This window comes from Dendrobium catenatum, unplaced genomic scaffold (genome assembly GCF_001605985.2).
Source record: "Dendrobium catenatum unplaced genomic scaffold, ASM160598v2 original_scaffold_147986, whole genome shotgun sequence".
In the NCBI taxonomy this organism is placed as follows: Eukaryota; Viridiplantae; Streptophyta; class Magnoliopsida; order Asparagales; family Orchidaceae; genus Dendrobium; species Dendrobium catenatum.
Genome location: NW_021466415.1, coordinates 53,196 through 66,543, shown reverse-complemented (window position 1 = coordinate 66,543; position 13,348 = coordinate 53,196). Strand labels below are relative to the sequence as shown.

Genomic DNA, 13,348 nt, shown 5'->3' with positions numbered 1-13,348 from the left:
AAATACTAGTAGAACTTTACGACTGGGCGAGGCCCCATGGTTTTTTCCCTCTTTTGGGTTTTCCACGTAAAAACCTTGCTGTTCATTTCTCTTTTTTGTTTGTGTGCTGAATACTCGTACAACGCTCGGACGCAAATTTACAAACTATACTGCCGCGTATATTCTAGCACGCAACAATATTAAATGATGTGATATCATTTAAGAAAAAAAAATTCTAATAACTTTCAATAATTAGAAATTCGAATCCTTTGACATTCATTACTCACTATGTTCCTATGTCAATTATATCCAAAGCATTGCATGATTCCTTAATTTTTTTAAAGTTTGCCAAAATAATTTGAGTTTATTCCTATCTCAAATCAGGAGTTGTTAGTTCACTATTCGATATTAATAAATATTGTATATTTGAAGTTGAGAAATTTGTGTACTAAAACTCTATTTTAAGAAGCAATAAAAAAATCATTCCAACCGAAGTCTTAATTAACTAAGGCTTCGTTTGTAATAGTTTTTTTACTTCTTTTAATAGTAGTTTTTGAGTTAAAAATTTTGTTAAAAATAGTGAAAAAGTAGTGGCCAAAAGATGTCCCAAATAAATGATGGACAAATGAAAATTAAATAATCTAGAATTTAACACTTATGAAATAAAACAAATCCAATAAAAATGGTGTTTCAATTAGACAATAAAATCAGAAAACAAAATTAGCTCATGCTGGGTTGGGAGATATATGATTCATAGAACTTAAGATAGTTAGAAGACAAAATAAAGAGAACAAAGATGAAAGGATGAAGTTCATGAGCAATTTTGTGCCTAAAATTGCTCTTAATTTTTCATCCTTTCTGTGTTTATACCTTCTCTGATTCTCCCTCTAATGGCGAACATCTCGTCTCCCAAAAATTGCCTTCTCATAGCTCTAAAAAGTTGCATTTAACATAATAGCACCTAAGCGATGTATAATAGCACAGGTGCTCCTCCAGTACTTATAATATTTATTCTAGCACTACATAGTTATAGGTCAACTTTGAAGCACTGATTATTATGTCAAATATTTTAAAAATAAGCATATCGATGTTGGAAAGGTTGGCACCTAAGCACTATCAAGTGCCTTGATGCTGAATGATGTAGCTCTTAGTTGATATGGGTTAATTTTAAGTTTTGTGTATCATTTCTAAGAACATTATTTTCTCTCATCCTTAAGTCATTGCTACTTTTTTGCTTATATGTGTTTATTTTAACATATGAATCTATAAAATTCATTAAATCATCATAGAATTTATTCAAGAATTTATATTTTTTCTGGATAATATGTAAAAATAATTTTATATTTTAGATAGTAAATCTCACTAATCATACCCTTAAACATGTAGAGACTGGATAACTCTCCTCTTCTTGTATGGTTGTCCTATCACTACAATATTCATGTTAAACCTAAAAGCTATGATAAATGGCATGAGCATTACCCACAAGAATTATACATCATATGATGCCCTCTCACAAATACTATTATCCTACCATCCTAGTAGTGGTTTTAGATCTATTAACTAGAGACCCATGCACACACTAATGATTACAACATCGCCATCAATCACCTCATGATTGAACTATACTCATCACCCATTCACAGTCATCCTACCATAATGATAGTTGTACGCGACATGCCTTTTTTATGGCCTTAATAACATTACCCACTATCAAAAGACAATGCACAAAACTTGTGATACCATTACACCATGACTCTTACCCTTACAAAGATCAATGTTGTAATGTTCACTCAAGTCATAATCATCTCATCAAGATATGTGTTGCAATATTTGCTTGCTTGAAAAGAAATCTACCAACAAAACTCGTGTCATTATGGTCTCTAATAAGCATGTATTGAATCTATATCTTTAAGATATACATTACAACCAATATCAATGTGTTGTGCTCTTTGCTTAACTCATAAGCATCTCATCACGGGATGTGTTCCAACACTCAACAACAACAATATCAAGCATTGATCGCACCACGTGGGTGTTCCAACATTCGCTTGCATAAAAAGCAATCTACCAACAAAACTCATGTCATTGTAGTCTATAATAAGCATGTATTCTTAAGACATGCTACAACTAATCTGTATGCTACTTTTTGCTTCAATGTGTCTATTTATTTACATGCATATATAATATTCATTAAATTATCAAAAATATTATTCAATCTTTAATATTTTTCCTTGATAAGATGTTAGAATAATAAGATATTTTAGCAAGTAAATATCACTAATCATGCTAATAAACACCTAGAACCTAGGCAACACTCCTCTTCTATGTATGGTTGTCCTATAACAATAACATTAGTGTTAAACTTGGAACCTACAATAATGTCATTAGCACAATTCACCAATACTAAAGATCAAATGGTGCCCTCTCACAAAAAAAAAAAAAAATCCTACCAACCCAATACTGACTTTGAACATATTGGCTATGATGACTATAGGAGCATTGTCTATCAAAACATAAAGATTAGACAACATCCATTCACATCTTTTGTAATCATACAATTATAATAACAACATTAACACACATTAATGATGCTAGCGTCACCAACCATTATCTAATGACTACACTTGATGAGGACATCAAAGATAAGCGACTACGATAAGGAGTTTATTTATTTATTTATTTATTTTGATGTGTTGTATGTACTAGTTTATTTTATATTTCTATTTTTCCCATTTTATCCCAAGGGGTGGTCATGTGGTCTTGTAGCCCGAAGGGCATTTAAGTCATTATTTCTTTTCTTTTCATGAGGCCTATTTATAAGTTAGGTCTCTTGTATTTTGAGTTAATGATGAATATGAATAAAAATTTAAGCTTTCTTGTTCTTATTCTCTTTGTGAATTCTTAAGAGGAGAAACCCTAAGAGAGAGCCACACATCACCCGTCAGCCACCGGTGGATTTCGGGACTCGCAGTTAGTACTCGTAGTATTTTCTTATCGTTTCTTCCTTTTCCCTACATCCAACCACTTCTTCTTCCCTAAACCCCGTCGGCCACTTCAAGTTCCCAAGCTGCTGGTCAACCTCAATAAGACACCTTCCACTTAACCCACGCCCCTTCCTCAGCCAAATACCACCCAAACCCCAAACCCTAACCGCCGGCCTTCCCCTCCCATGGATCCAAAAATGATTGTCTTGCCTCTTTCCAAAAGTGGAGCATGAAGATTAAGAGGGAGCTCCAACTCGAAACCTGATTTAAAATTCTTTCCTAAATTGACATAATCCATATTAGGAAATTGCTCAATTTCGTGGATCTAAGTTGCCTAGCCCAAGCCCTTGACCGGGTTTTAGCCTCTACCCATCAGTCCCTTGCTCCACCACCTAAAACTACAGACCACATTCTTTTCCCCCACAATAGCCGCCGGCCACATAATTCCTTCCAAACTTTTGAATTCGAATCCACCATATATGCTTTCTTAATTTAGGATGAGACTTAAATTCAAATTCAAAATACTTGAATTTCAAAACTCTTCTTAAATTCTCCTCCTTTAATTTAGGAAAACCCCCCAATTAACTTAAACCTGAAATTAATTTCACTTTCTCTCTTAGACAATCATACATGGCCGACCCGAATGTTGATCATGGGTTCGTAGAGTATTCTCTGGACCAGACCGACATTCTCCAATCTCCATATTTCGATTTCAATTTGGACGTCGACGAGTCCGTGGAAAGCTACATTGAACGCATCATCTTCACGATGGCACCATCAATTGAGGAACACCTCCCAACCGGATCGTGGATGATCATGGGAAGTCAATTAATCCATATGTTGCCGGCTACCTTCGATGAACTCTTTCCCTCACTCTTTATTTTCCTCGTTACTTTCAATTGTGAAATTTAATTGATTCACTGAGATCGTGTTAGTCCTCAGCTAAAGCCTAGTAAATCATAGAGTTGTGTGAGGGATCTTTCATAGTATTAATCTCATTGTTATTCTAGGGATTTCTTGTTGAAACTTTCTATGTATGCAATGTTAGACTAATTGATTGTTTTACGGGCTTAACTCCTACACATGTGATTTAGCCTAAGCTTATGTCCCCGCTCTTTGTGTTTTATGTTGTCGTTCGAAATCACTATAATTATATAATTATTGTGTTATAAATATTAAGCGTGCAAATTCCTTAATCTAATCATCCTTACATGTTATGTTCCACATCAACAATGCTTGTTTAGGGTTTAAGGTTTAGAATGATCTTGATCGTGCAAATTCCTTATTCTAAATCATGATCATTCTACCACAATGATAGTTGTATGTGATATGCCTATTTCAATAGCCTCAAGAACTTGAACCACATCCATTTCTCTCCAGTCCTACACCATGGTCTTACCCCTTAAGAGTTAGATTGTCATATACTCAGATTAAACTAGAACCACAATGACCTCTAGATATATCAACAACCACAAATGCTAATAATAGCTACAACTTAATCTCTTTGTGTTGATGTTATCTTTAGTTACAAGGAAGGACATCATACTTATCTAATTTCAAGACATTAGAAGTGTTCAAGTGAGTTAGGATCCTTATAATTTTTCCCTTTTCAAAATTTTTAAATAAAATGCATTTATCCCATATATCCTCGTAATTAGAACTCGCTTATTACATATATGAATAAAATACATTTATCCCATATATCCTCGTAATTAGAACTCGCTTCTTACATATATGAAGATGAGTTTTGAAAAAAAAAAAAAGGAATCTCAACTTGTTCCTCTTTCTCTAACAAGATATAAAACTTAATTTCCAAACCGGGAAGCAATCATTTAAAAACATCAACATCAAAGCAATTTAACCCAATCGATATGAAGATTATGACTTCAGCTGAGACATCTTTCTTACTGTTTCCTAAAATAATTTTTTAATATAATTTTTTTTAATTAAAAATTTTTGTATGGAAAAACTATTTAAAAAAACAGTAAGAAAGCTATTACAAACGAAGCCTATAAAAATTATAAATTTAATGATAGTAAACTATATATTTGCAAGTGAAATAGAAGTGTTTAGAATGCTCAACAGATTAAAAACATAAAATGACCTTATCTTCTCCTTTCCAAATGATGCTGAGGAATAACAAATGTATGCACAAACAATGCTACGGGAGATCCATACTGATGAATACAATCTATAGAAAAAAGAAAAAAAAAAACTCCAAGTAGAAAACCATCCCTCACAATAAACATCTGTACATAAATATTTCAAAAAGAATTAAATAACCTCAACACAGGATTTGTAAATTACTCCAACGAAGACAAGTATTTCTTGCCTCTAGGTAGAACTCCATTGATCACATGTTCAAGTATTTCTCCTCTGTACTTTTCACCAGCAGATCTTCCCCTTCAATGATGCGCCCAATTTGAATTTCATTATATATTCGAAGAGGTTCTTGAAAGAGAATCGCAATCCGAATCCTAATGTAAAAATTTCTCAGGCAAAAGAATCATCCTCAACCTTTGAATGATTTTACAGTTTTGATCCTTGTTGAAGTAGAATTGCACATACACTCAGGAACTGGATATGCAGTCACATCCTTCCCAATCTTGTCTGTCCTGAATTCAGGTTGCCCAAGAGATCCCTGGTGTAATTCTTTGACAATCCTATTGAACTCTGTTTCTGGAAGTGATTTATTCAAGAAGAAAGGGAGCATATGGCGCTTGTTTGGGGTTATGAACTTCTTGTGCCCAGCAAAAGCTCTATGCCCCTTCATAAACAACAACAAAGGTTAATAATCCTCAAGACGGATATGGTTTGGAGTGAAGAAAGGCAAAATTACCTGAATCATGTGGCCCATATTACCTCCATGAGAAGGCATGAAAACATTGCTTTTCTCGCAGACTATGTAATCAATGGCTGCAAGAAGTGAGGCCTTTTGGATAAATGGCTCCAGTTCACCAGGCAAGGAAAGGTTCTCTTTGTTGTATAGGAAAGGAAATTCTTTCTTCAGAGGCTCCAAGACAGCCATCCCACCAAGTGGTTCCCCTCCAGCCCAGTATATCATTGTATTTCTTGGTGCATCAAGCGCTTTGAGAAGCCTGTACAGCAGAATCACTATCAGAACAAGACAAAAAAGCAGTTATTGCTGTAGTTATACACAAGGGCTGTAGGTAATTTGTCCCCCTCCATCTATTTTTTAACCTTTATTACAACTATTTTTAGGCAATTGCCCCCCTAAAAATTTTAAAATACTATGGTCATTAGGCAATTGCCCCAACATAATTAAACACATTATATAGAGATGTTATTATTAGGGCGAACCCCGCGCCGCCCCCTTGGACCCCCTACATAGCTACAAAGCATACAACGAAAAAGGATATGAACAAATAGGTGTCAAGGGTCAGCGCCCCCGGAACAAATTTTGGTTGTAAAGATATTTATGAAAAAAACAAAAAAAAAATCTTTACATTCTTACTTATAAATTTGCCCCCCTGAAAATTAAGGCTGGTTTTACCTCTGGTTATACATTAGATGCGCATCAGCGCTTCAATTAAGCTAATACACTAATCGATGAACATTCATCAACCCAATAACTTATGCTAATATTTAAGAACACTATTATTATATTTGGAACTCTTCTATTGTTTCATTTTCTATGTAAGATTATCTTTCATTTTTACTCACATATGAATCTTAAAAAACTACCTAGTCACTTCCAAAGCATTCAAGGGGCAAAGACCAGTAAGCTTGCGCTCCTCATTGGTCATGTTTGATCTTGCTGTAAGAAGCTCCGGCCTTAGCTTCCGCTCTTCATGAATAATATCATCATATTCATAGCTCAGCCCAGGAAGACAACCGGTTCGCACCCAGACATCCTTCTCCATTCGAAGATGGAGAGCAAGATATGGACCCTTGCTTCTCATCCTCTCTGCTAACCTGTTTCCTAATTCAACAATTGGGGTGGCAAATCTCAAAGCTTGAAATGCAACCTGCAATGAACTTAAACGAATAAATCAATTAACATGTCAAGACGGACACTAACTAAAAACTGTAAGGGCAAACGAGAACAGCCTTTCCTTGCAGCGTAACTTCTGGAGATCAGGAGGGAGATCCTTTGAAAGCCTGGAATCCAATCCTCTTAGTAGCAAAACACCCTCTCTATTAAGCTGAGAAAAGAACGAGACGAGCATGAACAAAAGATTGGCAGTAAAAATTAGGACAAAGACTTCACGTTAAATAGATGCAATACAATTGAAATCCTAAGAAACATACTAAAAATATTTAATATACGAGATAGGTAAACTTAGGCTTCATTTGGGACAACTTTTTTATGGTAGCAATTCGGAATATGTCAAGTTAGAAATCACCCAGGAGGAATATTCTATTAGCCCTCAATACTCGTCAATTGACAAAGGCTACTCATCCCAAATCACTCAACTGCCACCGAGAGGTTCTCTTCAGAAGAACTCGTCGAGGGTATTCGTTCTTCTCAACTAAGAACCCGCCAGGAATTCCCATTATTTGGGAAACTGTCCATCAAACTCGTCCTTTATTCATCTTATTACAATAGAACTTTCATATGCCTTTCTTGAAACTCTTTTAACAGCCCTTTCTGTATCACAGACGTTAACCCTCACTTATAAGTAAGAGGCTACGGATCATGCACAATTCTATATTTTTAAGAAACAAATTGTTTCTCTAAAATTAGTACAAATTCTTCCACAATTTCTCTCTCTCGGCTACTTACTCTTCGTTGTCTAGTGGTCAATCGGGTGCCTTGCGAACCTAAAATCATTAAAAAGAATATTTAAACTTAGCCTTTGGAATCGATCAATCTACAACTGTAATGAAGTCCTGGTACTTTTCACAGACTTCATTTGATCCAACAACATAGATTCTATGAGCTTGGACGCTAATGATCGAGGCTTAATTAGATTCAGGACAAAATCTGCAATACCCTTGTAATTCAATGATTAATGCTGTACAACTTAAAATACCACAAAAAAGACCATAACTTTGCACGATAAATTTCGTTTGAAATCATCTCTAATGATCCGTGTCATTATATGAAGAATAAAAGGAAGAAAAGGCTTACCCGCCGCAGATACCTAGATCGAATCCACTGTGGAGAAACATGGAGGGGAGTCCTCTTCTCCTCCACCGGCCTCGTCATCAAATGTGTGGAAGGTAAAGAGGAAACAACCCTAACATCGTCGGCCAGCGCTTTCTTTAAATGATCAAGATCAAAGATATCTGAGAACTCACTGCCAGAGTCAGAGAACCAAAGGAGCCGTCAACCTCTTGAATAAACGAGCAACCAAAAATAGGAAACGCTATCCAGAAATCAATTAATTCGAAACAAAATTAAAAAAACAAGTGTTTCTTCTGTGGAGAAGGGACATTAATCGGCATTCGGTTACCTTTCATCTCCCCAGATAACGTTAACCTGAAGAATAGGAACAACCAAGGAAGCTCCGAGAATGCGCGCGATGACAACGGCATCGACAATCTGGTTCCTCTGCTGGTTCATACCCCCGGAAACCACCACCATAAGATACTTCCGGCGATGGTCACGGCGAATATCCTCGCTCGCACGCCGGTACTCCCTGCTAAAGTGCAGGCATGGCTGGTAGCCCATTCCCTCAGGTTGCTTCCAAAACTCCTCTCCCTGCTGCTCTATTGTTATCTTCACTGCCTCCGCTTTCTCCAAGTAAGAGGGTTTCGAGCTCCCATCTTGCCCGGAGGTGGCACAGGGGAGAGGAGAGAAGTGTAGCAAATGGTCCAGGCGAAGACCTATAGCAATCAATCCAAACAAAGAGAAGATGAAGAGAAAGGCAAGTATTGAGGTTCTAGGGTTTCTTGCGGCGGAGAGAAGCCAGCACAACGGCTGCTGCCGAGATGACTTCTTCGGCAAAAGGAGAAGCCCTTGGAAAGAAGAAGAGGTGAGCGGATGAATGATCTGCGAAGGCACCGTGATGAACGAGAGCTGCTTCGCCTTGGATCTCTCCATTGGCAAAGCCCACGACCTAAGTTTCTCTCTCTAGATGCAGCGATGCAGAGAAGGAGCTCATATGGCGCGGGAACGCGCATTGGCCATTACCATCGGAATTTTAATGGATTACCAGATTTAAGTCCCTGTGTTAGTTTCCAAGATGAAGATAACCATTAGCTAGTTGTTTAATTAGGTACGGTATAGACCTTAAGCAATCGGAATCTGAAGTCCTATCAGACCGATGGTGATGGTCGGATGAAGGTCGTGTAAAATTGAAAATATTTGAAAATTTTAAGATTTTTTTTTTTGGGGAATTTTTAAGAATAGATTTTATTTTTTAATTTAAAAGTTAAAACTATTTATTGATTAACATTTTATTTTATTTTTTTGCCTTCTTTTATGTCTTAAGGCTGCTTGGGACCGCCCTAATTTTTTATAAAAATAATTATGAAGTTGTTATAAATAATAATAATAATATAATAATAATAATAAAATAAAAATAAAAGAATTTAAAAACATAAAAAAATAAAAAATATGTGTTATAGGAAAAAAAATTATTAATCTGTTTATAAAAAAATAATTTCATATCATAGAAATTTTTAAAAAGTAATGAGAAAAAACAAATTTATGATTCTTCTTTAAAGATAAAATAGCAAGAAAATTATCTCAAACAAATCTTAATCTTGTTAGCTTCAACTCTAGTCTAGCATGTGCGCCATATCACATTTGTTGAGGACAACTCCATCTTTTTTATAAAATTGATGGAAATGCTGCAAGTTTTTTTTTGGAAACGGGGCATTTATCAGCTACCACCTCCTAGAAGAGGCTCTTAGCGGAGTAAGTAATTCTTCGGCGGACCTAGCAGCAATCAATCTTATAGGTGTCAGACCACGCATTCACACTTTAGGAATTGCACCGTTGTAATTCTGCAAGTTAATGTAAGAAGTAACTTCTAAGTAAAAAAAAAATTAAAATAACAAAAAATTATGACCTAATGAATACAATTACAATCTAAATTTTTTTTTTTTAAATTGAGGGCCCCATTTTATTGAAACAAAGAAACTTACAAATACAAAAGGAAAGAACGATAACAATTCAACCTAGTAACAAGCTACCATAAAATAAAATAAACTGGAAACAGTAAACTATTACAATAAATCTCTAATAACTAAACATAAAAATATGATCAGACATAATATTTGTCTGGCTGGAACTCAAAAAACTATCTATCAATGATTCAGAAAAGTTGTCTTTTGGCTGGAGCGCAGTTGTTTGACTGTGATTCATAAATAATGTCTGGCTGGGACTCAGAATAAACTGAATTTCAAAATACGACTTCCCAATATTCTTTGGTTGCCCCATAGGCCATCCAAAAAGAAGTTTAGCAGGTGGTCGTCATTGTCCTCAGCTCAAATTCCTACTAATCAAGCATCTCCAGATCACCCACAAAAAGGGTCAGGCATCAAAATATGACACCAGCGATCATTAAGTCGCAGTCAAGATAATAAATGAAGCCATAGAAAGCTTCAGAAACTTCATCATAGAAGGGTCAGGCATCAAACGATTGATACCAGCAACCCAGAGCAAAAGTTCCATAAAGAAATTTATTTATGAATCAGTCCAATTAACAGCCTCTCAAATTCAATCAAATATAAACCAACCCTTCCATCATAAAACAAGAAAAAATGAGGCCACGTCAGTAATAATCCAATTTCAAAGCCTCTTTCACCTCATTGCCATTTTTCCAACCCATTAACTTGATAATAATAGCTTTGAGATTTTCTTAACCAGAGTATTTGCACACAAAGCAATAGGCTTAAACCTAGCACATTAAAAGAATAGTGCTAAAAAAAATAGTCGGCCTAAAATAATGTGTCTGAAATGATGGGATGAGCTTGACTAGCACATTAAAAGAATAGTCACATTCAAATAGCATATGTGAAGTAGTCTCCAAACTATTATGACATAAATTGCAAATTTTATCCATAATATGGATATTTCTTGTAGCCAAGATGTCACAAGTTTTTAAACCCCCTCTGAGCGCCATCCAAGAATAAACATAAATTCAAAGCAACAACAAAGTTGGACCAAACGAAGACATTTTGTTATAAACTTTCTATAGGTAGCACAAAGAAGTTTTTTGTGCGTAATAACATTTTTTTTAGAAATTATAAAGTAAAGGCATAAAGTCAAAACAGTTCGTTCCCACTAAAATCATTTAAATTCAAGCAAAATAATTAGTTAGGATAGATTTTATCTTGCTATTTAGATTAAGATTAATATTTGAGTTTTGTTTGGGATTTTTTTGTACTTTTTAAAAGAGTTTTTTTTTAATTAAAATTTTCATATTAAAAAATTAAATAATATATCATTAATGATTTGCAGTAAAGTCCAAATCAGTTCTGAATCTCTGATTCATAAATTTAATGGAAATACGGCTTATTGTTTGACTTATTACTTAAAAGACGCTATTAGTAAATAGAATTTTTCCTTTCTCGGGCTTCCAACCGCGTAATTTTGCTGACAGCTGAGTTGGCAAGAGGAGGTTGCGTACAGGCTTTGATTCAAATAGTATCCGCTGCGGGTGCTTTATTTGAATAGAGGGAAAATATAATTGAACTCTTGGTAAATTATTTAGGGAAAATTTTAAGAATAAGTATGATTAGAAATTATATTAATAAATTAAGCATGTTTAAAAATAATTTAAATATAGGCAAAATTGTTTGTTTAAACGGAGACTTATGCTGATTAGGATTGTAACCGTTATGCTGAGTTGGCAAAGAAATGCTCAGATGACTTATAAGTCACCCGTTAAATGAGCGACTTAGCCTATAATTAAAAAAAAAAGTTTAATAAAAAAAAATTCTACAAGTTAACGGATTTTAATGTTAATTAATACGAGTCAATAAATGAGATTCATTTTATTGATAATAAAATCTAAAAAACAAACATTCTTCATATTGAAGGTTTTCCTGTTTTGTAGCCCTTCTTGAAGCACAAATAATTTTTTTTTTATTCTAAAGAAATATTAAGAATCATATTTTTAAGTGATTTGCAATAATTATTTAATGAGTGTTTCATTATAAATACTAGAAAATTTTATAAATTGCCTCAGGTATTAGGCAGGTTAAAAAAGACTTTTAAATAAAATGCTAATAATTTAAATGATCCATAACATAAGCATACTGAAATTAAATAATCCATAACATAAGCATACCGAAATACATAAAAGGATGAACTAGCGTCGCCTACGTGGCCTCTGTGGCAATGCATCAGTGCTTGGAGTGTAATGTTGTGGAGGTCGTCGTGGCCTTTGACATAGCATGTGATGTTCCTCCTCAGCAACTTCTTCCTCAGCTATGTCATCTCTATGAAGGGAGCACGGTACAAAATCTGTGGTGAGGTATGCATCCAAATCTGCTGGCACCTGGTTACTGAAGAGGTCCGCAGAGGGCCCTTGATCAGGATAAGAGGAGGGTCCAGCATATCCACTATAATGCTGAGGAGGTTCCTAGGTAATGAAAAATGGTGTATCATGCTCACTTCTATACTCAAAATATCCTTGATCTTGAATATACAACTGCCTACACAAACCACGACAAAGCTCTGCCACTGTGTTTACGTCCCTCTGTTGTTGTGTATCGTTTGTACCATTGAAGTGTTGTTGCAAAGCTTGTTCAGTACCAAGAAAAAAATCTCTCTGAATTAACAAAAGAAATTTGTTATTATTTTTTAAAAAGAAATTATTTAAGACATTTATAGCATATTCAATTTAAACGTACCAGAAGGCGCTCAGAGGGAGCTCTAGGATATGCCATTGTGGGAGGCTCAACAAGTGTCTTCAACATGTATAGTGTTGCCCATGACTTGTACCACTATATGTAGTGATGAATCGAGTAGTTATTATGCTGGTCAAGGAGGTCTCCTGTAACTATGTATCCACGCCTACTCTCCCATATGGCAATGTGTGCTTGGTGGTACAACATCCAGTCCATGTCTGGTTTCCCACGACCATCAACCCTTTTGAAGCTTGGATCCATTGGATGGATGTTAGTAGTTGGGCATAATCCAAATTGTCGTAGTTATCTATCTGGCAAGTGCCACTCAACCCTCTTCCAACTAATTAGTGGCACTCGTGCAATCCAAATATCCTCCCCTGATAGACAAATCTGTGCGACCTGAGCTTGAATATCAGGCATTTATGGCTGCCAAATTACCTGCATTTTCAATAATAAGTTCTATAAGTTTGAATTAACAAGTTAATTTTTTATTTCAAAACTTTAAGAAGATACTTGACTATCAAGTAAACCATCGAGCTCATCTCTATAGCTAATGATATTTCCAACAGGCAACTCTCTTAACCGATCCTCATTCCACCTATTATATTTATATT

The 13,348-nt window shown here is 35.1% G+C and overlaps 1 protein-coding gene across 2 annotated transcripts; it reads right to left on the bottom strand.

The window, feature by feature from the left end:
- Window positions 1-5,049: 5,049 nt before the first annotated feature.
- On the bottom strand, window positions 5,050-9,115 carry LOC110110259 (O-fucosyltransferase 20). Of its 2 annotated transcripts, none has more exons than XM_020841645.2 (6): window positions 8,384-9,115; window positions 8,059-8,227; window positions 7,040-7,129; window positions 6,669-6,952; window positions 5,803-6,061; window positions 5,050-5,730 (listed from the first exon to the last, which is right to left on the bottom strand). In XM_020841645.2, exons 1-6 carry the CDS (start codon window positions 8,971-8,973, stop codon window positions 5,476-5,478), a joined length of 1,647 nt encoding a protein of 548 aa, XP_020697304.1. In that variant the 5' UTR covers window positions 8,974-9,115; the 3' UTR covers window positions 5,050-5,475. The 2 variants fall into 2 exon arrangements, with proteins under 2 accessions (XP_020697304.1, XP_028548064.1); XM_028692231.1 differs by having other exon boundaries at window positions 5,514-5,722.
- Window positions 9,116-13,348: the final 4,233 nt, after the last annotated feature.

Bases quoted from the DNA above. Each gene is read 5' to 3' on its own strand.
- LOC110110259 (XM_020841645.2), bottom strand. From the start codon at position 8,973: ATGGAGAGATCCAAGGCGAAGCAGCTCTCGTTCATCACGGTGCCTTCG. The intron at 6,953-7,039 runs GAAAGGCTGTTC...AGTTCATTGCAG, and splicing joins TCCAGAAGTTACGCTGCAAG to GTTGCATTTCAAGCTTTGAG. The intron at 5,731-5,802 runs GTAATTTTGCCT...TTGTTTATGAAG, and splicing joins ATATGGGCCACATGATTCAG to GGGCATAGAGCTTTTGCTGG.